The sequence below is a fragment of the Ranitomeya imitator genome, chromosome 6 (assembly GCF_032444005.1).
Source record: "Ranitomeya imitator isolate aRanImi1 chromosome 6, aRanImi1.pri, whole genome shotgun sequence".
Lineage (NCBI taxonomy): Eukaryota > Metazoa > Chordata > Amphibia > Anura > Dendrobatidae > Ranitomeya > Ranitomeya imitator.
Genome location: NC_091287.1, coordinates 317,467,718 through 317,495,548, shown reverse-complemented (window position 1 = coordinate 317,495,548; position 27,831 = coordinate 317,467,718). Strand labels below are relative to the sequence as shown.

The following is a 27,831-nucleotide window of genomic DNA, read 5'->3' as shown; positions in this document are numbered from 1 at the left end:
GTGTGATGCTGTCTGCTGAGCCATGTACCTAATCCTACCCTGTGTGATACTGTGCTGAGACATGTATCTAATCCTCTCCTGTGTGATGCTGTCTGCTGAGCCATGTACCTAATCCTATCCTGTGTGATACTGTGCTGAGACGTGTATCTAATCCTCTCCTGTGTGATGCTGTCTGCTGAGCCATGTATCTAATCCTACCCTGTGTGATACTGTGCTGAGACATGTATCTAATCCTCTCCTGTGTGATGCTGTCTGCTGAGCCATGTACCTAATCCTATCCTGTGTTATACTGTGCTGAGACATGTATCTAATCCTCTCCTGTGTGATGCTGTCTGCTGAGCCATGTATCTAATCCTACCCTGTGTGATACTGTGCTGAGACATGTATCTAATCCTCTCCTGTGTGATTCCGTCTGCTGAGCCATGTACCTAATCCTATCCTGTATGATACTGTGCTGAGACGTGTATCTAATCCTCTCCTGTGGGATACTTTGTGCTAAGCCGTGTATCTAATCCTACCCTGTATGATACTGACTGCTGAGCTGTGTATCTAATCCTCCTATGTGTGATACTGACTGCTGGGCCGTGTTTCTAATCCTATACTATGCATTCCTCTCTCCCCCTGTTATGTGTGATCTATATGGTGGTATTATGTGTGATCTATATGGCGGTATAATGCGTTAAGTATATGTCGGTATTATGTGTGAAGTATATGGCAGTATTATGTGTGAAGTATATGGCGGTATTATGTGTGAAGTATATGGCAGTATTATGTGTGAAGTATATGGCGGTATTATGTGAGAAGTATATGGCGGTATTATGTGAGATCTATATGGCATCGTTATGTGTGAAGTATATGGCGGTATTATGTGTGAAGTATATGGCGGTATTATGTGTGAAGTATATGGCGGTATTATGTGTGAAGTATATGGCGGTATTATGTGTGAAGTATATGGCGGTATTATGTGTGAAGTATATGGCGTCGTTATGTGTGATCTATATGGCGTTGTTATGTGTGACCTATATGGCTGTATTATGTGTGAAGTATATGGCGGTATTATGTGTGAAGTATATGTCGGTATTATGTGAGAACACTATGGCGTCGTTATTTGCGATCTATATGATGGTATTATGTGAGAACTATAGGACAGTATTATGTGTGATCTATATGGCGGTATTATGTGAGAACACTATGGCAGTATTATCTTCAGAAAGGGGACCGAATCTAGGGTGGTTCTGGCTGAGCACCTGCACACGGGTCTGGGGTAATAGAAGGGGCAGCATGACCTCCAGTTAGGTGCCATCAGGAGAAGGCTGGTGAGGCAGCTGAAGAGAGGCATCTCATTTTTATCGTTACTATATGGCTAGATTTCCCTCCAGTGTCACCCCGACTGTGCCTGTCACCTCGACTGTGCCTGTCACCTCGCTTTCACACATCGCCAGGACAGGAGCTGAGGAGGGGAATGGGGTCTTTGCATGCAAAGTCTGCATCAGAACAGGCCATCAATCCACAGAAATGTTTAATGGATTTCTGCGGAGCAGACAAGCAGATGGTCCATCCATGTGTATAAAAGACAGCGCTCTATGTACAATCCCTGGCTGCTCCGCGCACCGAACATGGTGCCCCTCATAGACCTGCACACTAGTCTCCTGAAATACTCTGTGCTGCTGTCACCCTGCTCCCTCCACCATATATCTCCCAGAATCCTTGCTGCCTGCCATCCTCGGTGACGGTCTACTTGTCAGTATAATTTTGCAGTCACCAAAAGGCTTCTCACTGGGTTCCTGAATATCATTGTCTCTTATCCCTTAGGAAACACCCAGAAAGGGAAGAGAGAGAACACTCATGTCAGCAGACTCCGCCCATAATTACTGCAGTGCAGTAATGTGAGCTAGTTGTACAATAGGTTTTTGTCAAATTTCATTAGCTGCTCCCTCTAGTGTTTAAAAGTGGAAATGTCAAACCTTTTAAAATTATTTTTCATATTTTATTAAATTATAAACAAATGATAATACTTTTTAGCAAAATTTAAACATTAATTCTTTACATTTTTTCAATCGTTGGAAAAATTTTTCTTTTTGATGGCACCTTCCCTTTAAATGAAGCAGTAGTTGAGTATACTGGTTTCCACTGCATTCAGACAGAATGGGAGTGAGGAACTCAGATGGAAATGATTACAATTGCATTTGGATTCAGGAGTTTATTTATTTATTTTTTTAACATATTTGCTCTTAATGGAAACCTATAAATTTATTCTTGGACATTAGGATCTGAGACAATGTTCACTGATATATATTCAATAAAACAATGACTTGCCCTCCATCAAAAATCTTCACTCTTCGTGGCTCACTTCGATTTGGGAAAGGTTCCTTATCATGATCACTACTTGCATCAATACTTTTTGGTTCATCCATTGGATTACAAGCCTTGTGGTGAGAGGACTAATATCCAGGAAAGAAAAAGAAAATACATAATGTTCTAGTGGAAACACAACATTTCAAAATCAAAACATAGATACAGTCATGGAAGAAAATAGAAAAATGCCCATATTTCTTAAAGTAAAACATCATTTTACTGCTCCAACTTCCGATTTACTTATATATTATGTACAGGGAACATTGGCAATATAATCTACAGGATATAGTCAGGAATAAGGGGCAACAGAAAAAAAAAACTTTCAAAAACTCTAGGGGTTTTACGTATTTGGACACAAAATAATGATGGTTTTTACAACTGATAGTAATTGAAAAACCTAAAGGGAATCCGTCAGCAGGTAGGTGCTTGATATGCAATCTGAAGACCGTATGCTGTTTTAAATACAGATTTCAGTGATGCCTCTTCGTATCAAGCTCCGTCCTGTTTACTTGCAATGATTGTTTTAGCACCAGTAGCTCATCATTGTTCGGACACAGCAGCACAAGAGCCCAAGTTCGACTCTGCCCCCTGTGTTAAGCAGCTCACTGTCTATAGACATTATATATACAGAGCCTAGTGTGAATGGGGCAGCTTTCTTAGAATTGTTGCATTGCTAAATTTAAAAACACAGTGTCGGAACGGCTGCCCTCAGTAAACTAAGTGATACATAGTTGGATTCAGGGTCTCTCTGCCTATAAAATGCAGTTCTCAGATGAGTTTGTAAAAGCTTGCTGACAGAATCCTTCTGAAGAGTAGCGTGAGGTAGGGGAGGGAAGAAACCCACATTGATGTATCACTTAGTGGGCTGCTTGCTGCAGTTTCAATAAAATCAGTTTTATTAGCAGGAGATTATCAGTAGAGGACTAGTTGTCTCATGCTATTTAGGGCTACTCCTCTGTATAACCCTGACCCTACCACTTATTAGCAGCTTTATGACAATTTACAGTGTACACAAAAAGGTGCCAACCAGTGGTTTGGGGCAGGGTTTAACATAGCTCAGCATTCAAAGGATTGCTAGATGATTTGCAGCACAAAAACAGTGATTGTATCAAAACGACAGCATGCAGACTAGTAAGTGATACAATCAAGATCTCGGTCTATAAATCATACTGCTCTCAGATTACATAGCAAAAAAAAAATCTGTTAACAGATTCCCCTTCAAACAAACACAAATGAAACAATCTATACAAACAATCCTGAAGATCCTTTCTTGTATACATTATTAGTAAGGGGAGTGGTGTATTACCTTTTTTGAATTGCTTTTCCATTTGCTTGAATATACCAGGGTGTCATGTTTTTGATGGGAATTTTTAACTAAAGTAAAGATGAACTTCTCACCCTTTTGTTTTGAATTCAGCAAAGAAAGTGCAGCTTTTGTGGGTAAATTAAGTGGATTGGGGTTATTAGAACTAATAGTCCAGGAAGCATAAGCAGAAGTCTTTTGGTCATTCTGAGGAAAGGCTATTGGCTTTCGCTTCAAAAGGTAACACCAAGTAAAACTTGTTGACGTCTTGAGACTTGGAAAGGACAGACGGTGCATATCACCAGCATTAACAACAGAGATTGCTGAAGAGAGCTTTACTTGGCCTTGAATATGGATAGTTTTAGAAGAAACAGGCGATCTCCTCTCTTGACTACTATATGTTGGCTTTAAAGAACTTGTCGGAGTGTTCAAAGGAGATGGCTCTGGTGACATTCGTACAGTTGGACACGCTTCTACAGATTGAATTTTCTCATAGTCTTCTTTCCCATCAGAGGCAGCATTTGTTGATGACTGGAATTTGGTTGGGTGTGCTCCAGGAGAATGATTCTCGGGAATATATGTCACTTGAGAAATATCATGATCTAAGCTTTCACCTGGGTCTGTAGTGCAAAACTGTCTAACTAGCATTGGCTTTCTTTGCTTTACATGTTCAGCAGTCTTCATATTTAACAAATGCACATTTTGATTATTCGTATTGCATGCAGCCCCACTTTCATCTTTAACACGTTTTTGCTGTTTTTCCATTGCAATGTCCAGACTGTTTGCAGGAGAAAGCATACGCTTACTTGAAGCTGAGGTCTCTGGATGAGGAAAAAGACCGACTGCTGGCACTTTTTGTGGCACAGATCGTGGAAGACAATTTTCAAAATTTTTAACGGAGCCCATCAAAGAACTGCTGTGATCTTCTTGAGACTTTGGCATACACAATGGGTCTGTAGTCTCTGATACCGGGGTTGAATTCGCTTTGCAAACAATGGAATTTCCTTTATCTTGAGTCACTAAAATCTCAGGAAGAGATGTAATTGCAGAATATCCATAATATAAAGAACTACTATAGTTATGGACTGGCACAAATACTGACTGACTAGACTGATAATTACAGTACACTTGGTTTTGTTTTTGAAAAGTTTGACTAACATTGGACAAACCATCTTTAACATCAGTCTGTAAATTTTGCGAAGTGATAGTAGAGTCTCTGGAAGGGCTATTTGGCAAAATTATTGTAACAGGTTTGATAGAATAGGACTGACTCTCCGGAGCTTTCAAACATTCTAACTGATATTTTGGGGCAAAATTTGGCTTACATTCATATTTTTTATTGGGCAACATATGCTTTTCTTTATGGTCTCCGGTTGTTTTACTTTGCATACCATTAGGAAAATCCTTTTTAAACAAGGTAGTTTTAGATGCATTCACAGAGCCTATATTGTCAGAAACATTTGTGAGCTTTGACTTTTCTAATTGCTGGTCATATACATGTGTATGTCTACTGTTCTCTTTAGAGCATACATTTACTTCTGTTAGAGTTCGGTTTATATTATGCACATTTGGTTGAGTTAATGTAGGATTTTCTGAAATTTTTGATTTACCTGGAGAAATACTTGTTTCTGAGATACTTAGAGATATTTGTTTTGCAAGTGGTCCCCTTCTCCTTTCCAACAGAGGAACATGCCCACTACTTGTGCTACATACAAGAGAGGATCTTGAAGTCACAATGTTTACTGGTGACATAGATCTTGATCGAGACATGCTTCCACAATCAAACGATTTACTTCTGTAGTCTGTGACCTCCATGGATGATTGTGTACAGCTTATTTGCTCAGACGCAGCTCTTCTCATTTCCCTAGGAGCACCAAATATATTTAAGCCAGTAGGAATTGTTAGAAATTCAGATGATTTATTTATGCTGTCTGTTTTTGGAACATTTTCAGATTTTGAAAACTCTTCTTTTTCAAATGAAGCTGAAAAACTTGATGTACGAGATAAGCTGCTCTCACGACTTAAACTTCTTGAAATAGTGGATTCAAAACTTGATTCAGCAGATGAGTTATCAAGATCAGCAAGTCGAATACGCTTCTTTTTTGGAGGGAGCTTTTCTGTTGGCAAACTAGAAAGACTCCCACTCCGCTGTGGCCAAGTAAATTTTTCTTGAATTTCTGGATCAATAGTTTGATTTTCTGGATTTTTATCTGGTTCTTCCGTAACCAAAATCTCTGGAACCTGAATGTTATGCTGGCGTACAAGACGTGATTGAGAAGCAGCAGTTCTTTCTCCAAGTACAACCTGATGACTTCCTTTGGTATCATGTTTAGTTACTTCATGTGATCCATTAGGTGTGATCTGAGAAGAAACAATAGTCCTATCTTCTTGAGTGACACTCACTGCATTTAAGGAACTTTTCACATTGTTTTTTTTAATTTCACACAATCGCACAGATGAAACGCGCTCGACAGACTCTGATTTCTCAAAGGAGCTTGGCCTGCTTAATGAATTAGTGTGTTGAATTACAGAAATCCCAGATCCTTGACATTTAAGGTCAACACTTTCCTTTAGAGCAAAACTTGTCTTTGTTTCCATGGCAGATGTCTTAACATCAGTACTGTGCTCTGTGCTCCGTGATATTAACTGCATTTGTTGATTTAGCATTGACACAGTACAGGACTGTGAGCCAGATATGGTAACTGTGGATGAGGCTTTGACACTAGCTGGGGCTTCTATGTTTTCTGGGACCGAACGACATTCACTTTGCTGGGGTTCATCATCTTCCCCAACACTTTTCATTTTTCTCCGTTTCCTGATAAGGAGTGGCTGCTCCAGAGTTCCAGTCGTACTAGCAACTCTATAATGAAATATTTGAGGTTGGGCATTATTAGCTGCTGTGCCATGATCAGTTTCTCGAGCAGCTGTTTTGCTCTTTGGTCCATGTAATTCAGAACAGTAAAACTTCTTATGATTTTTAAAGTTTTCCCATTTTCTATATCTGTTTCTGCATGTTTCACATTCAAACATCGTACCCCGACCCTGATGGGATTTTTTAATTTTATCTAAACTAGTGCTTTGCACAAATGATTTGCTTCTAGGTAGCAAAGCATCCTGTATAGCTTTACTTCCAGGAAAACTTTCATCAACTGACCGGGCAGGTCCCAAGCCACAGTGTTCAGTGGTTGAGTCTTCAACAGCCGCCTGTCGAACAAGTGTACGAGGATGGACAGTATGTTGAGGTGTAGATGGTCCTGAAACAAACACATCATCACAAAGAGAACCTATTTTGTCATCAAATGATTGACTACCTCTCAGAGGATGAGAGACTGGAATTACTGGTGGAATGGCTGAATACCCAGTTGTGGGCATTGAATTGCTTCTGGTTATTGGCAAACAGTCAATAGAAGGATATTGTGTTGGAACTGAAAGGAAAAAAACTTGCTTTGACTTTTCAGTTGGCGTGAATGGGGACTTTGGTATATCTGAACTCGAGCTAGTGCGCCTTCCTGCAGGTTTCAGATCAAACTGGAAGGAATCTTTAAAGATATAAGACTTTGGTGAATCTATGCTGCCTCTTCTAGATAATGATGTTCGCCTTGGCTTTACACTGTCTAATTGTTTGTCATCAACTACAGCTTCGTTGTCTGATATTAACTTTGAAATACGCTCTTCAAGCGTTTTTGTTCCCAATGGTGGTCTCATTATTCCTGAAGGAACAGGTGGCTTCTCCATACATGGTTGTACCAATACTGCTCCTATGACATTAGCATGTGCCAAGGAACTTATATTTTTGGAAAAGTCTTTCTCAGATGAGGGAAGAAGTTTTATGAAAGGGGATGGTGAGGTCATTGCTTCGCCTGCACTGTCTGACCGGGAAAAATAACCAGAGTCAGTGCTTCCCAAACTTCTAGGGCTCAAAAGACATTTGCTCTGTTGCTCTTGAGAGCAATCTGTGGCTTGCTGCCTCTGCAGCTGTGCATGAACATTTATGTTAGTTGACTGTTTACTTTCGGCTTGAATTAGTTCACACATTTTATGAGATGATTGCTCTACTTCACTTAATGAGCATATTCGCAAAACATTTGGAGTCTTATTTTGTATTTTTAGTTCTGGAATTTGTGCTATAAATTGTTCAGAAGTAGATTCTAAAACTTTAGGGCTGTCAGCTCTTAATGGAGAGACACTAACTGGATAAACAACAACTTTTGGCAATTCTGCTGGTTTTACTTCCATAGGTTTCTCTTGCAACGTATTGTCTTGAACCATTACTACAGGGCTGTTTGAGGAACACAGTTCTTCTTTTTGTCTATTGGTGTCAGATTCAGATGACATTTTTATACTTTCTTGGAACTCATCTTGCCTCTCTTCTGACGTATACTCTTCATCACTTTCTCCACTTTCATCTACATCTGAACTAATAAAAAGTGCTTTTTCAGAATCTTGTGAAAGGAGCATGCCTCCAGTTTCTGTATTCCCACCTAGTCCAAGCTTAATAGCGTGAGCATGAGACTTTTTGTGCTTGTACAGATTGCTTTTTGTCTTGAATGAAAATCCACATGTCACACAAGGGTATGGGCGTTCCCCAGTATGTGAACGTATGTGTTTGAGGAGGACACTGGGTTTTGCACAAGCCCTGTTACAATATTCACATATATATTTACCTTGTTTTTTAGGTTTTTGATCCTTCAATACTATATTGCACATTTGCTCCCCTGTGATAAGTGAAGCAACTTGAGTTACATTATATGTATTACTTAGAGAACAATTTGAAGGACTAGCTAGAGAAGAACTTCCTGGCAATGAAATAACCTGAGTTACTGCAGAAGGAGAATTTACTACTGAAGAAGTTACAGCTACATGGTAAACCTGTTGTTTAGTAACATCTAGAACACTAGAGTAATTGTGACAGGTTGGAGGTTGCCGCTTTTGAAATTGTCCTTCCTCACAACCTGAATGGACCTGGGTGTGTGGGGATTCCTTGGCCGTTGTACAAGGTTGTCCAAACTGAGCAGTTCGATGATGATGGAAATACCTAGCATTTGTTTCCCTTTCAGAAGATGATGCTGAACTTAAAGATGAATATGATACGGAAGGTGATTCACTCTTATGTCCCTGTTTTTCAGTTTGTGTACCACAAGGAGCCCGGGATTGATCCAAAGTGTTTAGTTCTGGCTCCATAGCCTTTAATAAGACATCAAAAGCAGAATTTGCACACAAGTACTGCTTATTAACATTCTCACAGTCAATATTTGCACTTTTCATACTGACTTGTATTGAACTAGAAGTAGAGCTTTCTTTTAACAAAGTCATTTTACTATCAAAGTTGTAGCTTTCACTTCTTCCGTTACATAAATCCAGCGGAACACCGAGTTTTCTAGCCTGCATTGAAATGGCAGACTTTGCAGCCTGATCATTGAGCCCAGCACTTGTCCCTTTGCCCTCCTTGCTTTTTTGTTTATGGGTAAGGAGTTCCTTTACTTTTGATTGAATAGACCCTGATGAACTAGTGCTTTGTGATGTGCAGACTTCTAAATCATGTCCCTGTTTCTCCTTAGAAACATTTCTTAGTGGAGACTTCGGTATTTTCTTCAAATGATTTTCTGTGACAATTTTTTTCCTCTTGACACCTTTAACAGTATCAACGCAACTTTGGGAACCAATAGCAACTAAATCTGCAATATGAAAAAAAATATATATTACATGTTGTCAGCAATAGTTATTCAGTCTTAGAATTAAGAGAGTGAACATTCATAATTTCCTTAATTAAAAAGGACAACGGCAATATACTATTTCAAATTTACGAATTATCCTTCATACTGCGGTTTCAGCACATGTATACCGTAAATTAAGTAAAAATATTTCAACACTTCCTAAAAGATAAACATATACTGCGATTTATATTAAAAAGTTAATGTTTTTTACAGGAATACTGCAATGTTTATTTTTATGCAAAGAAAAAGTTTCTTAACACCCTCTGATGAAGGAGATGGCTACATCTCTGAAACACGTAAGGGAAACTATGGCCCCTCCAGGTCACCGTTCATGAGCTACATAGTGACGTTACACGTGCCCTCACTGCGTCAGGTGAGTCACTGGCCGGGACTCCCTAATACTAGCTTTGCCGCCATCTTACATATAGTGGTGTTTAACCATACTGTTTATAGATATATGAAGTTAATTGTTTGATACTACCACATATGGCCATCAGTATGTGTTCATAAAACATGGCTGATTATATCCAATCGTTATTGACAAATCATTTATTGTGGTTTATATTCACCTGTCTATGACCTATTGGCCTTATAGATTGTAAGCTTGCGAGCAGGGACCTCACCCCTAATGTCTCTGTTTAAATTGTCTTAACTTGTATTGAATTTATTGTCTGTACATGTCCCCACTTAATTGTAAAGTGCTGCGGAATATGTTGGCGCTATATAAATAAAAAATATTATTTAAATTATTATTGGTATTGACATAACATTAACCAGTGAGTAGCTTGTTAACACGCCCCAATTTATAGTGCACTCATTACTTTTTCCCTTGTGCACACTTTGGTGCTGTCTTATTTCCATTCTGGTAACCTGCTGAACTCATTGTAGCTGGTGTGAATTGCTACCAATATCCATTTTCGGGCTAATACCACAAGCATATATCTAAGTAGTGCAGCAGAGGCATACTAGTTATCAACCTATGCTTTGTAATAGCAAAATCACACCACCAGGGGTGTATATTGCCTCTTGCAGCTTTTAATATTGTCTGTGAAGTCAAGGTAAGCGCGGGTATTTCTTTGTATATATGTATCAGCTTTATCATTTTCTGGTCTCTTTAGATGCAATACTAATAATGAGCTTTTCACTCACTTTAGAATATATCTCCTAGAATTTTATTATTGGTTGGTGGCATTATTGTGCATTTATTTTGAATGGTGTGTATACTGTCAAAGTTTATATACCTGAACGAGGGAGACTGGGAGCACAATGCGCGATTTTAATACATTTATTTTTCATCATAAAACTCCACCATCTCAACAGCACCTTTCATACCCCTGTACTTTTCATTTTTTGTTCTGCAGGTGGAGCAGCAGCGTAGGAGATCTTTGATTGAAAACATATATTCACTACAGAGTTGTGCCAAACTTTGTACAACCTTGTTTGGCAAGTTCAAAATCTTACTGTTTCATTAGTGTTTTGATATACAGTTTCATATTATCAAGCACTTCCTCAGTTTGTTGTTTTTCAATAAAATTGCATTTTCTCCTCCTGAACTGATCATTTACTTTCGATTCACTGATAAAATCTATGAATCTTGCTGAGGTAGGAGATGACAGTTCCTACTCATAGAAGTCAAAAGCATATAAACGAAGAACGTATGATGAATGATGTAGAAAACTTTATTAATAACAAGAACAGCAAATACAAATATAATGATTCAAAAGTAGCCAATAGGGCTTGAAAAGGAGTCAAACAGATTTAGGTGGCACCACCCTGGGCAGGCAAGTCTAGAAGTAACAACTAAATGGCATAAAGTAATGGCGCTGAATTAAATGTCTATACCAAATCCAAGTGAATAGACCAGGACACTAATAGTCCATAACATTAACCCCTTCACGACATGCGCCGTACTAGTACAGCGCATGTCATGTCTGTTATGAACAGGTAATTCAGAACCACAATGGACCTTTAAGTTCAGAGCACACAAGGTGACCTGACATTTACCAAAAAACATAGGACAAGCTCTGAGACGTGGAAACTCTGCTGACCGCAATTCCTAATCCTAACACACCACACTAGAGGCAGCCGTGGATTGCGCCTAACGCTCCCTATGCAACTCGGCACAGCCTGAGAAACTAACTAACCCTGAAGATAGAAAAATAAGCCTACCTTGCCTCAGAGAAATTCCCCACAGGAAAAGGCAGCCCCCCACATATAATGACTGTGAGTAAAGATGAAATACAAACACAGAGATGAAATAGATTTAGCAAAGAGAGGCCCGACTTACTGAATAGACCGAGGATAGGAAAGATAGCTTTGCGGTCAACACAAAAACCTACAAACAACCACGCAGAGGGGCAAAAAGACCCTCTGCACCGACTAACGGTACGGAGGTCTCCCTCTGCGTCTCAGAGCTTCCAGCAAGCAAGAAAAAACCAATATAGCAAGCTGGACAGAAAATAAAGCAAACAAAAAATAACACAAGCAGAACTTAGCTTATGCAGGATAGAAAGGCCACAGGAACGATCCAGGAGGAAGCAAGACCAATACTAGAACATTGGAGGCCAGGATCAAAGCACCAGGTGGAGTTAAATAGAGCAGCACCTAACGACTTAACCTCACCACCTGAGGAAGGAAACTCAGAAGCCGCAGTACCACTCTCATCCACCAAAGGAAGCTTATAGACAGAACCAGCCGCAGTACCACTCACGACCACAGGAGGGAGCTTGGCCACAGAATTCACAACACATGTCGCTGTGAGCGGTGAGCCCACATCAAAGTCACGACATGTCAGCTGTTTTGTACAGCTGACATGTGCGCGCAATAGCGGCGGGTGAAATCGAGATTCACCCGCCGCTATTAACCTGTTAAATGCCGCTGTCAAACGCTGACAGCGGCACTTAACTCCCGCTTCCGGCCACAAGGCTGGAAATGAGCGCATCGCCGACCCCCGTCATATGATCGGGGGTCAGCGATGCATCAGGATGGTAACCATGGAGGTCCTTGAGACCTCTATGGTTACTGATGCAGGCCAGCTGTGAGCGCCACCCTGTGGTCGGCACTCATAGCAAGCCTGCAATTCTTTCCAATAATTTTTATTGGTTTTGTACATTTTTACAAGGGAGAGGGAAAAAGGGAGGGAAAATGTGTAAGGGGGAAGGGTAGGTAATTCCCTGTGAAACAGGAAATGGTAAAAGAAGACAGGCGTAACAATGCAAACATAAGCATTTCAAAAATACACAGCAATTTGTAACTAAACAAGGCTTCCGAATAAACCTAGGTATAAGTAAAGCATATTTTAGAGTAGTAGATTAGTATAAAGAGTAAACAAAGCTCAACGTTGCTTTAAAAGACAGGAATATCTACAAACATATTAATGCTTCCAAAATTATGCAGCTAACTGTTGCTAGGTAAGGCTTTTTTTGCTAATCAAGGCTTTAGATTAAGCTTAATAACCTGTAAGGAGAAAAGTAAAACAAATACAGTAAAATAAAGTACATTGTAAACTTTTGTGCATGTAGGCCCGTCTTGTCTGGAAATGCCTCAAAGGCACCCCTAGACTAATTGGGGGGAAAGTTCGGTTCTACTAGGTAATTGTGAAAGTGGAAGACTCCTCAAAGTCATGAAATTCTTTTTTCCCGCTTGGACAGAATCCAGCTTCAGCGAAGACAGGCTGCATCTAGGAAGGTGGCACCCTCGTCCGGAGAAGAAATGTGTATTAATCTTGACGCATATTTCACCTGAAGCGATGATGATCGGGACCAAACATAGGGAATTCCCTTACGTAGAAGTTCACTAGTAATGTGGGAGAAATTTCTTCTCTTTTGCAATGTGGCCCTTGATAAGTCTCTGTAGAATAGTAAGTGGCTGTATGGAGATGAAACAAATTTTTGTTCCCCCGACATTCCAAGAAGTGTATTTCTTACCCACTTGGGGTAGAACGAAACAATGACGTCCCTTGACAGGTGCTGTGGAAGAGAGGGTGGCCTGCGAATTCTAAAAACTTTTTCAATCAAAAACTTTTCATTAGTATTTGGAATCCGATAAGAGACCATCGAGGAAACTTAACTTTTCAATTGTGATGTTTGAATCGACTCCGGGATTCCTCTGATCTTAATGTTGTTTCTTCTTTTGGAGTCCTCATAGTTAGCCAAATTGGTTTTAAGGAGAGTAATGTCTTTTTGGATCTCGTCTATTAATTTTGAGGGTAAATTTAAGGATTGGGGCATGATTTCGACCTTTTTATTAGAAGAATCGGTTGCGTCTGATACTTGAGAAAGGCCAACATGAGTGTCGTACTGTGTTGGCTCTGTGTCTTTGGCCACTAGTATTAGCATTGCATGAAAGAGTCCTTTAATGAATTTTTCTGATGCTTTAGTGTCATTTGTTATTCCAGAATCAACAATTAGGTGTTTGTGAATTTGTGATAGGCCACGAGCCCCCTTTACGTTAAGCATTTTTTCACCAAGATTCAGTGTAGATAAAAATGTTTTAAGCAAACTGATCATGAAGCCCTCTGTCGGGCATTCCTCTGATGCATAAATCTCTTCCATCATTTGCATACCAGAGGAGGATCCCGTATGATTAAGATCCTCAGCGGAGCCAGAACTCACATATGAAGCTCCACTTGATGAAATATTGTCATAGAAATCTTCTGTGCTGTCAATAGAAGTGTCTAAATTCTCAATAAACTCTTCTGAATTTATACTCTCTATGCTTTCTAATGAGTCGGGAGAGCTGTATGATTGATCAGTCTGGACCTCACTGTTGTTTCCCTCTCCATGTGCCTCTAATGATGCTTCAAATTTTTTTAAAAGAAGTGGTTAGGTCCTTGTTTAAGCCAGGATCTAACTTTGGGCTGACAAACTGTTTATAGGAATGCGCTGGGGTGTCAATAAGAAGTGTATTATGGGGCTGCTGCATACAGTAGCGGTGTTGAGGCTGATTGTTGCCTCCTGCTTTATTGTCTTTTAATAGTGTGGGAGCATTTAAGTGGATCAGCTGGTGGCCGTTTATTGTTGGGGGTGTCCTGCTCCGTTCTCCCCCATATATCTGGCCTAAAGAGTGTCCCCTTTTCCCTGCACAGTATCCCGAATAGCCACCGTCATATCCTCTCTCCCCCTGCCAGCTTTTACCTCCAATCTCATTCCACAGCTGGCTCCCGCTGTCATGCTGACATGCAGCTCCCTGGGTCGGTCCAGATGTTGTTGCTTGTCCTCTTGCTCCCTCGCTGGCACGACGTGTAGCGGTGATTCCACGGCCCACCACGGCTTCGGCACAAACTCCGAAGCGCAGTGCCTCAGCCGCAGGGGTGCGTGCGCCATCTTGGAATCACCTGTGCGCTGAGCCGACGCGGCACTCCGGACTCCGTCTTCTGCTCCACGAGCCTGCACCCGAGCCGACGGGATCCTCTTACCACCTGGTGTCGCGGCACGGTGGCCGCCGCCGGGCCGGTCCCGTCGCTGCCCCGCCGCGCCTCCCGTCTGTGACAGCCGCGGCTCGTCAGCTGACTGCAGCTCCGGCACAGATCCTGGAGCGCTGATCCCCGGCAACAGCGGCACGGGGGCGCCATCTTGATTTTTGGTGCACTCCTGTCCTGCCGAGTCTCCGCTCCTTGCCGGTCACTGTCAACAGTGCTGCGGGGCAGATGTAGGAAAGTGTCAGCGGAGGGTGTCCAGCCATTCAGGGGCTTTGTATGCGGCGGTAAGCCCTGATTCTTCAGCTTGTGCTGGATGAGGGGAGGGGACGACTTCGTCCCTGCATACCCGGCCTGAGTCTTTCCATGGGTCAGATCTCTGATCTTCTTAGCCCCTCTCTGGCTCCAATCTCCGTTGATCTTGTTGGGAATAAATCCCTTCTTTGCTTGGCTGGCTCCTGGCATATTATAAATTTTAGAGGAGTCCAAAAGTCCACTTTAGTACGCTGTTTGTAGGCTTATTTAGGGGAATTGGCAGGAGCTCCAGTGAGACACGTTTGCTCCCTTCCCCTGGCAAACCACGCCCCCGCAAGCCTGCAATTCAGCTACATAGCAGCGATCTTATGATCCAGTGGTGCCAGCTTCTAGTCTCCCATGGAGGCTATTGAAGCATGGCAAAAGTAAAAAAAATGCTTTTAAAAATATGAAAAAATAAAAAAAATATAAAAGTTTAAATCACCCCCCCTTTCGCCTCATCCAAAAAAAAAAAAAAAAAAATCAAACCTACACATATTTGGTATCGCCGCGTTCAGAATCGCCCGATCTATCAATAAAAAAAGCATTAACCTGATCGTTAAACAGCGTAGCGAGAAAAAAATTAGAAACGCTAGAATTAAGTTTTTTTGGTCGCCGCGACATTGCATTAAAATGCAATAACGGGTGATCAAAAGAACATATCTGCACAAAAGTGGTATCATTAAAAACATCAGCTCGGCACGCAAAAAATAAGCTCCCACCCGACCCCGGATGACGAAAAATGGAGGTTTTTTTTTTTTTTTTAGCAAAGTTTTGAATTTTTTTAACCACTTAGATAAAAAATAACCTAGACATGTTAGGTGTCTATGAACTCGTAATGACCTGGAGAATCATAATATCAGGTCAGTTTTAGTATTTATTGAAGCTAGCAAAAAAGCCAAACAAAAAAAGTGTGGGATTGCACTTTTTTTTGCAATTTCACCACACTTGGAATTGTTTTCCCGTTTTCTAGTACCAGCCATGGTAAAACCAATGGTGTCATTCAAAAGTACAACTCGTCACGCAAAAAATAAGCCCTCACATGACCATATTGACGGAAAAATAAAAAAAGTCATGGCTCTGGGAAGGAGGGGAGCGAAAAACGAAAGCAAAAACGAAAAAGGGCCACGGAGGGAAGTGGTTAAATCAAGCAAATAGAATCATGTAGCATGCCCGTGTAGATTCAACAGGTAGTAATGTGGAAAAGCACAGAAACTGCCAAAAAAGATTAACAAAACCCCTAAAGATACATGTGGAAACAATTTACCTAAGCCCAGGTGATGGTGCCACTTCCCTTACGCGCATTTCGGCAGCGTGCCTTCGTCGGGGGGAACCAAAGAGAAACAGACATTCTGCAGAAATTTTTTCTGAATGGACGGATACAGTGGGTACGGAAAGTATTCATGTGATATTTATGAATATGGTCATAAGTATTCAGACCCTTTGCTCACTATTGAGTAGAAGAACCTTTTGAGCTAGTACAGCCATAAGTCTTCTTGGGAATGATGCAATGAGTTTTTCACACCAGGATTTGGGGATCCTCTGCCATTCTTGTTTGCAGATCCTCTCAAGTTCCGTCAGGTTATATGGTGAACGTTGGTGGACAGCCATTTTCACGTCTCTCGAGAGATGCTCAATTGAGTATAGGTCAGGGCTCTGGCTGGGCCAGTCCATAATGGTCACAGAGTTGTTCTGAAGCCACTCCTTTGCCATTTTAGCTGAGTGCTTAGGGTCAGAGTCTTGTTGGAAGGTGAACCTTCTGCCAAGTCTGAGGTCCAGAACACTCTGGAAGAGGTTTTCATCCAGTATATCTCTGTACTTGGCCGCATTCATGTTTTCTTCAAAGGCAACCAGTTGTCCTGTCACTGCAGCTGAAAACACCCCATAGCATGATGCTGCCCCCACCACGTTTCACTGTTGAGATTGTATTGGGCAGGTGATGAGCAATGCCTGGTTTTCTCCACACATAACACTTAGAATTATCACCAAGAAGGTCTATCTTCATCTGAGTAGACCAAAGAATCTTATTTCTCAGTCTGGGAGTCCTTCATGTGCGTGTTTTTTTGTTTTTTTTTTAGCAAGCTATATGCAGGCTTTCATATGTCTTGCACTGAGGAGAGGCTTCTGTTGGGCCACTCTGCCATAACGGCTCGACTGGTGGAGGGCTGCAGTGACAGTTGACTTTGTGGAACTTTCTCCCATCTCCCTACTGCATCACTGGAGCTCAGCCACAGTGATCTTGGGGTTCTTCTTTACCTCTCTCACCAAGGCTCTTCTCCCACGATTGCTCAGTTTGGCTGGACGGCCAGGTCTAGGAAGACTTCTAGTGGTCCCAGAAGCAGCTATTATAACTTTGTGATCAGGTAAAGAGTTAGGGCTCCTTTTCACTTGCGAGACATACGTCCGTGTCTCACAGGATAAAACCCTCTTCTGGCGCCGGCACTCCAGAGCGGAGCGTGCGGCCGCATAGCAACACATGGAGTTGCACGCTCCGCTCCCAAGTGCCGGCGCCAGAGTAGGGTTTTAACCTGCGAGACACGGCTGTATGTCTCGCAAGTGAAAAGGATCCCTTAGACAGAGGAAAGAGGTTCCAATGGGCCTTCAACACATCTGGAGGCCAAATACTAGCCTTCGAGTCTGCTTTATTCCTCTGCCTATCAGTCTAAACACTGACAGGTTAGATAACGCACACTACCACACAAGTAGAACAGTCCCATATCAATGTGATCAATGGATCAAATGTTTACGTTTCCTATAGGGGTTTAGGAAGTATTGTAAAAAAAATTTTTTAAAAAGGGCCTAAAAACACACTAATTTTAAAAATGCCAGAATTGCTTTATATTTGATCCTGACTCACAGAAAAATAAAAAATGATCAAAATGTCATACACCTCAAAATGGTACCAATACAAATGACAACTCCGCAAACAAAAAAAAAAGCCCTCATACAGCCCTGTAAAGAAAAAAAATGAAAAATGTATAGCTCTCTGAATGTGATACCCCCCAAAAATAAAGTTTTTTGTAAAAAGATTTTCTATTGCAAGAGTAGAAAAATATTATAGATTTTTTTTTTTTAGCAGTACCTTATGTGCACACGTTGCAGATTTGACTGTGGAATTTTCTGTGCAGATTCTGCATTTCTTGGCAGAAAACGCAGGTCGGAATCTGCACCCTTTTTTGGTATGTGCACACGTTGCAGATTTTTGTGCAGATTTCTTCCTTTTTTTTACCCCTGCAGATTTCTATTATGGAATGGGTGCAGAAATGCAGCAGATCTGCACAAAAGAATTGACATGGTCCTTTTTTGAATCTGCTGCGTTTTCTGTGCAGAATTTTCTGCACCATCAGCACAGCATTTTTATTTTGCCACTGATTTACATTGTACAGTAAATCACTTGCAGATCTGCAGCGTTTCTGCGCGGGAAAAAAAGCTGCAGTTCTGCAGGAAATCTGCAACATGTGCACATACTCTTATTCTATCAAATTGCAGAATAACAGTACCATGTTAATTATACTGCATAGTGAACAGTAAAAATAATAAAAATAAAACAGATTTAAGTGTTTTTTTATTATACCTTGGTACAAAAAGATGAAATAAGAGGTAATCAAAACATTGTATGAATCCAAAAATTATTCCAAAGAAAACTACACTTTTTCCTGCAAAAAAATCCCTAAAACAGTTGTGTCTACAAAGAAAAAAAACAACAACAAAAGTTATGGATTTAAACCCTTCCTGACATCCATCGTACTGTACATATATAGCGTAAGTCGGTAGTTGGCTGACAGCAGAAGCCATCCCCATAACTGGCTGATAATGGCAGTCCAGATTTGTGCCTTTAACAGCAGTGGGTGGACTGGAACTCTGTCCACAACTATTTACCTGTGAATTGCTGCTGTGAGCAGTATTACCAGCACAACGGCATGGGGGTGCTTCATTTTATGCGGTCATCAGAAAACCTGGCTGTGATCACAGCGCGCCCGTTGGGCCAGGGCTCCGATGAAAGCAATCATGGGCTTCAAAGGTGACCGTGAATTCTCCTACATACAACAATACTGTGGCACTGCTGTATAAACTAGAAGCAGACAGACGATCACAGGTTCTAGTCCCCAAGAGTACTTGCAAAGTAAAAAAAAAAGTTTTAAAAAGTATGAATGAAAAAAAATTCATATATTATACATACATAATATATATATATATATATATATATATATATATACATACATACACACCTCTACCATATGTGTTATTGCTGTATCTATAAAATTGTAAGTAAAAGAAAAATCAATTAACCAAATGTTAAACACCCTAACAATGAAAAAAAAAAAAAATAATCTAAACAATAAAACTATCATTTTTTGGTTGCCTCAACAACCCCCCCCCCCAAAAAAAAATAAATAAATAAATTCAAGAAGAGATGATCAAAATGCCATATATGTCCCAAAACGGTACAATTAAGAGCCTCGGCTAACCTTGCCCTTACACAGCCCTATTGTTGGAAAAATTTAAATATTAAGGCTCTCGGAAAATGATGACACAAACAAAAAATTTATTTACTGTACATTAGGGTTTTTTTAAGAAAATTCCCAATTTTTTTTCAGCACTGAAATAATAATGATAAAAACCTGGATAAGTTTGGTATTGCCATTGTCATACTAATGAGAACAATGATTACAGATCATTTTTACCACACAGTGCTGTGGAAACAACTCCCAAGAAATATTAGAGTTTTTTCATCCCGCAATTTTACCATATTTGGAATTTTTCTATGCATATTATGTAATAAAATGAATGACGTCATTAAAAAGTACAACTTGACTCGCAAACAAGCCTATATGGACAGAAAAAAATATGTTATGGCTCTTGGAAGAAGTGGAGGAACAAAAAACAAAAATGCAGCTATGGAAATTGACCATATCTGGAAGGAGTTAGAATATGATGACCCAAAAATATATATTTTTTGTTGCCATATTTTTGAGAGCCATCACCTGTACAATTTTTCGCCGACACAGCTATATTCAGGATTATTATTTTGCATGGCAAATGTAGTTCTTATTAGAACCATTTTGTGGCACATGCATGATCGCTGTTTATTACGCTGTTCGGGAGGCAAAATTAACAAAAAAATTAATTCTGAATTTCTTGCTTTTTTTAAAATTTTAAATAGAGTGAAAATGAAAAGTAGTAAAAAAAAAAGTTGCATGCTATGCAATATGGTGTCAATAAAAAATACAGTTTGCCATGCAAAAAATAAGCCCAAAATGATGTCACTTGCATATACAGCTCATCCTGTATATACAAGCCCTTGTATGACTATGCTGCCAAAATAAAAAAGTTAGGGTTCCTGGAACTTGACAAGAGAAAGGTATAAATAAAAAAAATATCATGATACAGACCGGGTTTTGAGTCCTGTTTTCCCTTTTTCCCGGTCTGGTTATGTCAAGAGTTAACTTTTCCCAGCCTCTGTCTGGGTTCAGGTTGGCTATTTTTTGCCGCTGCTTCCTGCAAGTGATGTCAGTTATAGTTTTTGACTGGGGCTGCTGTAACTGACTCTGACTCTGATTGCTCTGATTTGTCCTGCTGCATTTGCTGTCTGAACCCATGTGTCTGTTTTCCCGTATTCCAGTCTTGTCTCAGTGTTTCCCTTTAGTGTGCGGACTCACTGGTTTTGACTTGGCTTGTATCCTGATCTGCTTCTGTCTTTTGACTTATCCGCTCCTGACTGTTACAAACTCCCTGGCTTGTCTCTGACTGTTTGTTTTGCTTATTCCTTTGGTACTGCGCTACAGTCTAGGATCTAACCAGGCTTGTTTGACTATTCTGCTGCCTCTTGTGGTAGCCTCCCTGCTGCAATGCAGGCCAGCTCTGTTTAGGTGCAGTCATGCTTCCACTCTACTGTCATCTGGTGGAGCCTGCACCTACCTGCATAGCAGTAGCGTGACAAAAAAGATCTGGCATGAGGGCAAACACTAGCTGTGATGTGAAGGGGTTCAACTGCCTATTAGGCTACTTTCACACATTAGGATTTTGCTGTCAGACACAATTCGACGAATTTTGAAAAAAAAACAGATTTTTTTTTCCGCCGCATCAGTTTTTTTCTCTTAGAGTTGTATTAGCGCCGGACAGCGCCTGATGGCCACACGTTTCATCTGTTTTTTTGCCGGATCCATCACAAATTATTTTTTTGGCGAACGGGGAAAACTTACAGAGCAACGTTTTTTCTGTCCGGCGAAAAAAAAAAACACACAAAGACGGTTCCAGCAATAAACGGCTAAAACGCGAGGTGAAATGAGTGAATCCGGCTACTGATTCCGGTATTTTTCCACTGAGCATGCCCGGTAGCTTAGTTTTCCATTCTGGAGTCTCTCTCTCTCCCCCCCGCCCCCCTCTTCCCGTAAACAAAAACGGATCCAGCAAAAAAATGGATCCGGCGCATCAGTTTTCTACAATTTGCACCGGATCCGTTTTTTCTAAAAATTTGCCGGATTATGCCTGATGCAAAAAAAGCTTTTGTGTAAAAGTAGCCTTAGCAAGTCAATGATAGGTCAACACATTGAGCTTGTTAACCCCTTCGTGCCATGCGCTGTACGGCGCTGCAGCAACTGCAATTGTGCCAGCCGCAGTGCTAGTACAGAGCACCGATCACCGCGGTCTCGCGCTGAGCGCCACGGTGATCGGGTGCAGGTGTCAGCTGTATTTGACAGCTGACACCCCGCCGCAATGCCCGCGATTGGTGATAGCATTTAACCCCTCTGTTAGTAGTGACAGTGGCATAGAGGGGGATCGCGCAGGGACGGGGGCTCCCTGCACTCTCCCACCAGAGCAACGCGATGCAATCGCACTGTTCCGATGTTCTGGAAGGAGTCCCCGGATCCAAGATGGCCGCGGGACCCCTTCCGGGTCCTGAAGTGAGGTGGCTAACCGGCGCCTGCACAGTGCTATGCAAAGTGTCAGATCAGCGATCTGATGAAACAATGTTAGAAAGTAAAAAAAAAAAAAAAAAAATCTCCCAATAAATCCATTTATTTATGTAAATAAAAAAAACAAACAATATAAGTTCACATATTTGGTATCGCCGCGTCCCTAACGACCCGCTCTATAAAACTATCCCAATAGTTAACCCCTTCAGTGAACACCGCAAAAAAAAAAAAAAAAAAAACGAGGCAAAAAACAACGTTTTATTATCATACCGGAGAACAAAAAGTGGAATAACACGCAATCAAAAAGATGGATATAAATAAACATGGTAACGCTGAAAACGTCATCTTGTCCCGCAAAAAAAAGCCGCCATACAGCATCATCAGCAGAAAAATAAAGTTATAGCTCTCAGAATAAAGCGATGCAAAAACAATTATTTGTTTATATAAAATAGTTTTTATTAAAAGCGTCAAAACATAAAAAAAGATATAAATGAGGTATCACTGTAATCATACTGACCTGAAGAATAAAGCTGCTTTATCAATTTTACCACACGTGGAACGGTATAAACGCCCCCCTAAAAGAAATTCAGGAATTGCTGGTTTTTGCTCATTCTGCCTCCCAAAAATCGGAATAAAAACCGATCAAAAAATGTCATGTGCCCGAACATGGTACCAATAATAATGTCAACTCGTCCCGCAAAAAACAAGAGCTCACATGACTCTGTGGGCCAAAATATGGATAAATTATAGCTCTCAAAATGTGGTGATGCAAAAACTATTTTTTGCAATAAAAAGCGTCCTTTAGTGTGTGACGGTTGCCAATCATAAAAATCCGCCAAAAAAACGCTATAAATGTCAATCAAATCCCCCTTCATCGCCCTCTTAGTTAGGGAAAAATAATAAAATTTAAAAAAATGCATTTATTTCCATTTTCCCATTAGGGTTAGGGCTAGGGTTGGGGCTAAAGTTAGGGTTGGGGTTAGGGTTGGGGCTAAAGTTAGGGTTTGGATTACATTTACGGTTGGGATTAGTGTTAGGGGTGTGTTTGGGTTAGGGTTTCAGATAGAATTGGGGGGTTTCCACTGTTTAGGCACATCAGGGGCTCTCCAAACGCGACATGGTGTCCGATCTCAATTCCAGCCAATTCTGCGTTGAAAAACTAAAACAGTGCTCCTTCCCTTTCGAGCTCTTCCGTGCGCCCAAACAGGGGTTTACCCCAACATATGGAGAATCAGCGTACTCAGGACAAATTGGACAACAAATTTTAGGGTCCAATTTCTCCTGTTACCCTTGGGAAAATACAAAATAGGGGCTAAAAAATAATTTTTGTGGAAAAAATTTTTTTTTTTTAATTTTCACGGCTCTGCGTTATAAACTGTAGTGAAACACTTGGGGGTTCAAAGTTCTCACAACACATCTAGATAAGTTCCTTGGGAAGTCTAGTTTCCAATATGGGGTCACTTGTGGGGAGTTCCACTGTTTATGGGAAAAACATTAAAAGGCGGGCACCGCACACAATATAACTAAGGGATCAGCCACGTGCATATAACAAGTACTAGAACAAAAAAAACAGAGAAAAAGATATGCACACTATGGGATCAACCATATATAATAAATTTCATTAACAAATCACTACAAACAGAGGCAATGAAGGAGACAAACAATTAAAAACATTTAAAAACTAGATGGACCAACCTACATGTTTTTTTGTTCGAGTTCCACTGTTTAGGCACATCAAGGGCTCTCCAAACGCGACATGAGTTCCGATCTCAATTCCAGCCAATTTTGCATTGAAAAGTCAAACGGCGCTCCTTCCCTTCTGAGCTCTGCCATGCGCCCAAACAGTGGTTTACCCCCACACACGGGGTATCAGAGTACTCAGGACAAATTGTACAACGACTTTTGTGGTCCAATTTCTCCTGTTACCCTTGGTAAAATAAAACAAATTGGATCTGAAGTGAAAATTTGGTGAAAAAAGGTAAATGTTAAATTTTTTTTAAACATTCCAAAAATTCCTGTGAAGCACCTGAAGGGTTAATAAACTTTTTGAATGTCGTTTTGAGCACCTTGAGGGGTGCAGTTTTTAGAATGGTGTCCTGTTTGGGTATTTTCTGTCATATAGACCCCTCAAAGTCACTTCAAGTGTGAGGTGGTCCCTAACAAAAATGGTTTTGTAAATTTTGTTGTAAAAATAAGAAATTGCTGGTCAAATTTTAACCCTTATAACTCCCTAATAAAAAAAAATGTTGTTTCCAAAATTGTGCTGATGTAAAGTTGACATATGGGAAATGTTATTTATTGACCATTTTGTGTGACATATCTCTCTGATGTAAGGGCATAAAAATTCAAAGTTTGAAAATTGCTAAATTTTTGCCAGATTTCCGTTTTAATAAATAAACGCAAGTCATATCGAAGAAGTTTTACCACTATCATAAAGTACAATATGTCACGAGAAAAAAAATTTCAGAATCACCAGGATCCGTTGAAGCGTTTCAGAGTTATGACCTCATAAAGTGACAGTGGTCAGAATTGTAAAAATTGGCCCTGTCACTTAGGTGAAAACAGGCTTCGGGGTGAAGGGGTTACAAAAAATTGTCATCCTGTGTCATACATCAATCATCGTGGAATGATTACAGTAGGCCATGACTGGTGCAGGAGCATACACAAAGGTGCAGCAGGGGACCCCAAAATAGCAGCAAGGAAACTGTAATGAATTCTGAAAGTAGGTGTTTAATGATGTAAATCATTTTAATATCTTGAACAACTTTTGTCTTATCAGCCTTGGAAACCTCAAATATTTGTAACAAATGTCATTATCGATGACTACAAAAGCTAATGGTTAAGACAGGTTGAGCTAAAATAAGGAGAGGAAAAAAGATCAGTCAGAGGAAAAAAGATCAGTCAAAGTAAAACGAGCATCAGGGTTGTGGAAGATACTCGATCACAATAATTTCCTTTATTATTATAGGACCGTCACTTGCTACCAAAGTATCTAATAAAAGCCGCCAATAGTCCAGATAACTGCAGTATCTACCATTTCTGCAGTCTTACCCTAAATGCAGACTCATCATATCAGCTATAACACGGTGTATACGGACATGGATAGCGTTTGTACAGTACTTTTTCAGTAAATGAACAAGTGGTTTTAAGCAGAAGCATTAAATTACATATTTTATGGGTAACTTAAAGAATAGAATTCTAGTAGATGCCAATGTCGAAATCAATGATCGCATTCATTGCTTGAGAAGAACACAAGTTTGTCTTAGCATTCGATCCTTGATATGGTTTTCAGTGCATCAAAATGACAATGGAACAATCTGTGTCCCCCTAATAAACGGTTTAAAAAAACAAAAAAGAACATGAATATAGATCACTCATCACAATCAAAACGCAGGACTACACATTAACAAAAACAAAAGTAGCATCGGAAAATTATTTGAAATAAAAGGTATTGCTAGTAATAAGCATCACAACGGGGCTCAGTGGAGGAAAAAGGAAATAAAAAATTCATACCTACAATATGAAAAAAAAATACACACTTTCATACACACGACACCTTCATACAACGTAGTGCTACATAACAAACACACAGTATAATTCAGAATAAAAAAGTTCTGCATTGCAAAACCATAATGTATCATGAATGAGGAAGGGATAGAAAAAAACACATTTATTTTGGCAGCATACTGCAAATGAGCAGTTCAGCAAACATCAGTCCTTTAATGGAAAGATATTCTCACCACATGCATATTTTGTTTGTGCGTCAGATTATAGGTCAGATTATTGAATATACCGTATATGTAAAACATAATAAAGTACCTGCTCTGCTCAGATGCAGTTGTCTTCACAAATTCTAGCCCTGGTCTGGCAAAAGAATCTATGCTTTTGTTGTGCTAATTCTCAGTGCTGCCATTTCTAGCCTACTCAATCCCACGCATTATTAAAACACCTACCTTCCTCGCATTCCCATCCTTAGCTATCCTGCTCTCCCTCACTGGTATTCTTTTTCTGCTAGATTTTTTTTATGAAGCTATGTAGTGAATACAAGGACTCGGAAAACAGAAATTCCATCAAAGTGGTTTAAAATAATGCGGCATATTTTGTGGTATGATGGGAAAAGGTTACAAACAAGTGTTTTCATTCATGAAATTCCCAACATTGCACAGTAGATACCTAGAAAACATATAGACCAAATTTAAAAAAAATCACAAAACTGCTGGAAATGGTAAAATATGCCCTGCATCTTGAAGAACATAGAAAATGTAGGACAAAAAAAATCTGACAAGTGTTTTATCCTCTGTAAAAAGATATCAAAATTGGAGTTCTGTTTTGATCAAAGATGATTAAGGACAAAGTAAACAGTGGTGTTAGTTAATAGAGGACATATTGTGAGACTCTGGCACCCAAGTACTGGGAGACTCTAGGTAACACCTCTTTGAGGCCATGTAAGGCTACGTTCACATTTGCGTTGTTGTGTGTTGCGTCGGCGACGCAACGCACAACGCATGCAAAACGCATCGTTTTGTGACGCATGCGTCCATTTTTGGCCGATTTTGGACGCAAAAAAAAAGCAACTTGCTGCGTCCTCTGCGCCCTGACGCTTGCGCCAAAAAAGATGCATGCGTTACAAAACGCAAGACAACGCATGTCCATGCGCCCCCATGTTAAATATAGGGGCGCATGATGCATGCGTCGCCGCGGTTGCGCACGACGCACCGCAAATGTGAACGTAGCCTAAATGCATGTCAACAGAGTTGGGGAAGGTGCTGGGAACAGGCTGGGGATGGCTTCATTGGCAGAAGGAAAGTGCATTTTACAAACAAACACTCTATCCTCTATTACAGCATCTTTTAATAAGTTGGTTCTCTTAAAAGGGCTAAAAAAACAACTACAGGGTCTTTTCTGGTCACAGAATTATAAAACTCTTGCTGCCCTCACCCACTACTACAGAGATATGTATGCAGATATTTTATAGTTGCAGTTTTGACGTTAAAGGAAATCAGGTTCTTGCATCCTAATCTGAGAGCACCATAATGTAGAGACAAAAACCCCTGATTCCAGCGATCTGTCACCTAGGCTACTTTCACACTAGCGTCGGATTCGGCCCGTCGCATTGCGTCGGACCGAGATTCCGACGCTAGCGTTGGGTGTGCTGCACAACGGGTGCAGCGGATGCATTTCTCCGGCGCATCCGCTGCCCCATTGTGAGGTGCAGGCAGGTGGGGGCGGAGTTCCGGCCGCGCATGCGCGGTCGGAAAAAGCGGTCCGTCAGCTGCAAAAAACGTTACATTTAACGTTTTTTGCTCCCAGCGGTCCGCCACAACACGGCGCAACCGTGACAAGACGGTTGCGACGTGTGTTGTGAATTCTGTGGCAGAGCTCCCTCCTGTGGTCACAAGTGGTACTTCGGCTGGTTCTCTCTGTGAGCTTCCGTTGGTGGAGGAAAGTGGTACTGCGGCTTCTGAGTTTCCTTCCTCAGGTGTTGTGGTGATGTCGTTAGGTGCTGCTCTATTTAACTCCACCTAGTGCTTTGATCCTGGCCTCCAGTCAATGTTCTAGTATTGGACCTGTTTCCTCCTGGATCGTTCCTGTGGCCTGCTGCTCTGCATAGCGAAGTTCCTCTTTGCTATTTGTTTGCTGTTTTTTTCTGTCCAGCTTGTCAATTTGTTTTTTACTGCTTGCTGGAAGCTCTGGGACGCAGAGGGTGTACCTCCGTGCCGTTAGTTCGGTACGGAGGGTCTTTTTGCCCCCTTTGCGTGGTTTTTGTAGGGTTTTGTGTTGACCGCAAAGTTACCTTTCCTATCCTCGCTCTGCTCAGAAAGTCGGGCCTCA

The 27,831-nt window shown here is 40.7% G+C and overlaps 1 protein-coding gene across 3 annotated transcripts in view; it reads right to left on the bottom strand.

Moving 5' to 3' along the window:
• The window catches only part of HIVEP1 (HIVEP zinc finger 1), a 293,232-nt gene that overhangs the window by 34,988 nt on the left and 230,413 nt on the right, over nt 1-27,831 (bottom strand). For all 3 annotated transcript variants that reach the window (XM_069730788.1, XM_069730787.1, XM_069730789.1), the window contains 2 exons: nt 3,662-9,333; nt 2,317-2,441 (listed from right to left, as the gene is read on the bottom strand). In XM_069730788.1, the coding sequence (XP_069586889.1) occupies nt 2,317-2,441; nt 3,662-9,333 (5,797 nt within the window). The remainder of the gene's footprint in view (nt 1-2,316; nt 2,442-3,661; nt 9,334-27,831) is intronic.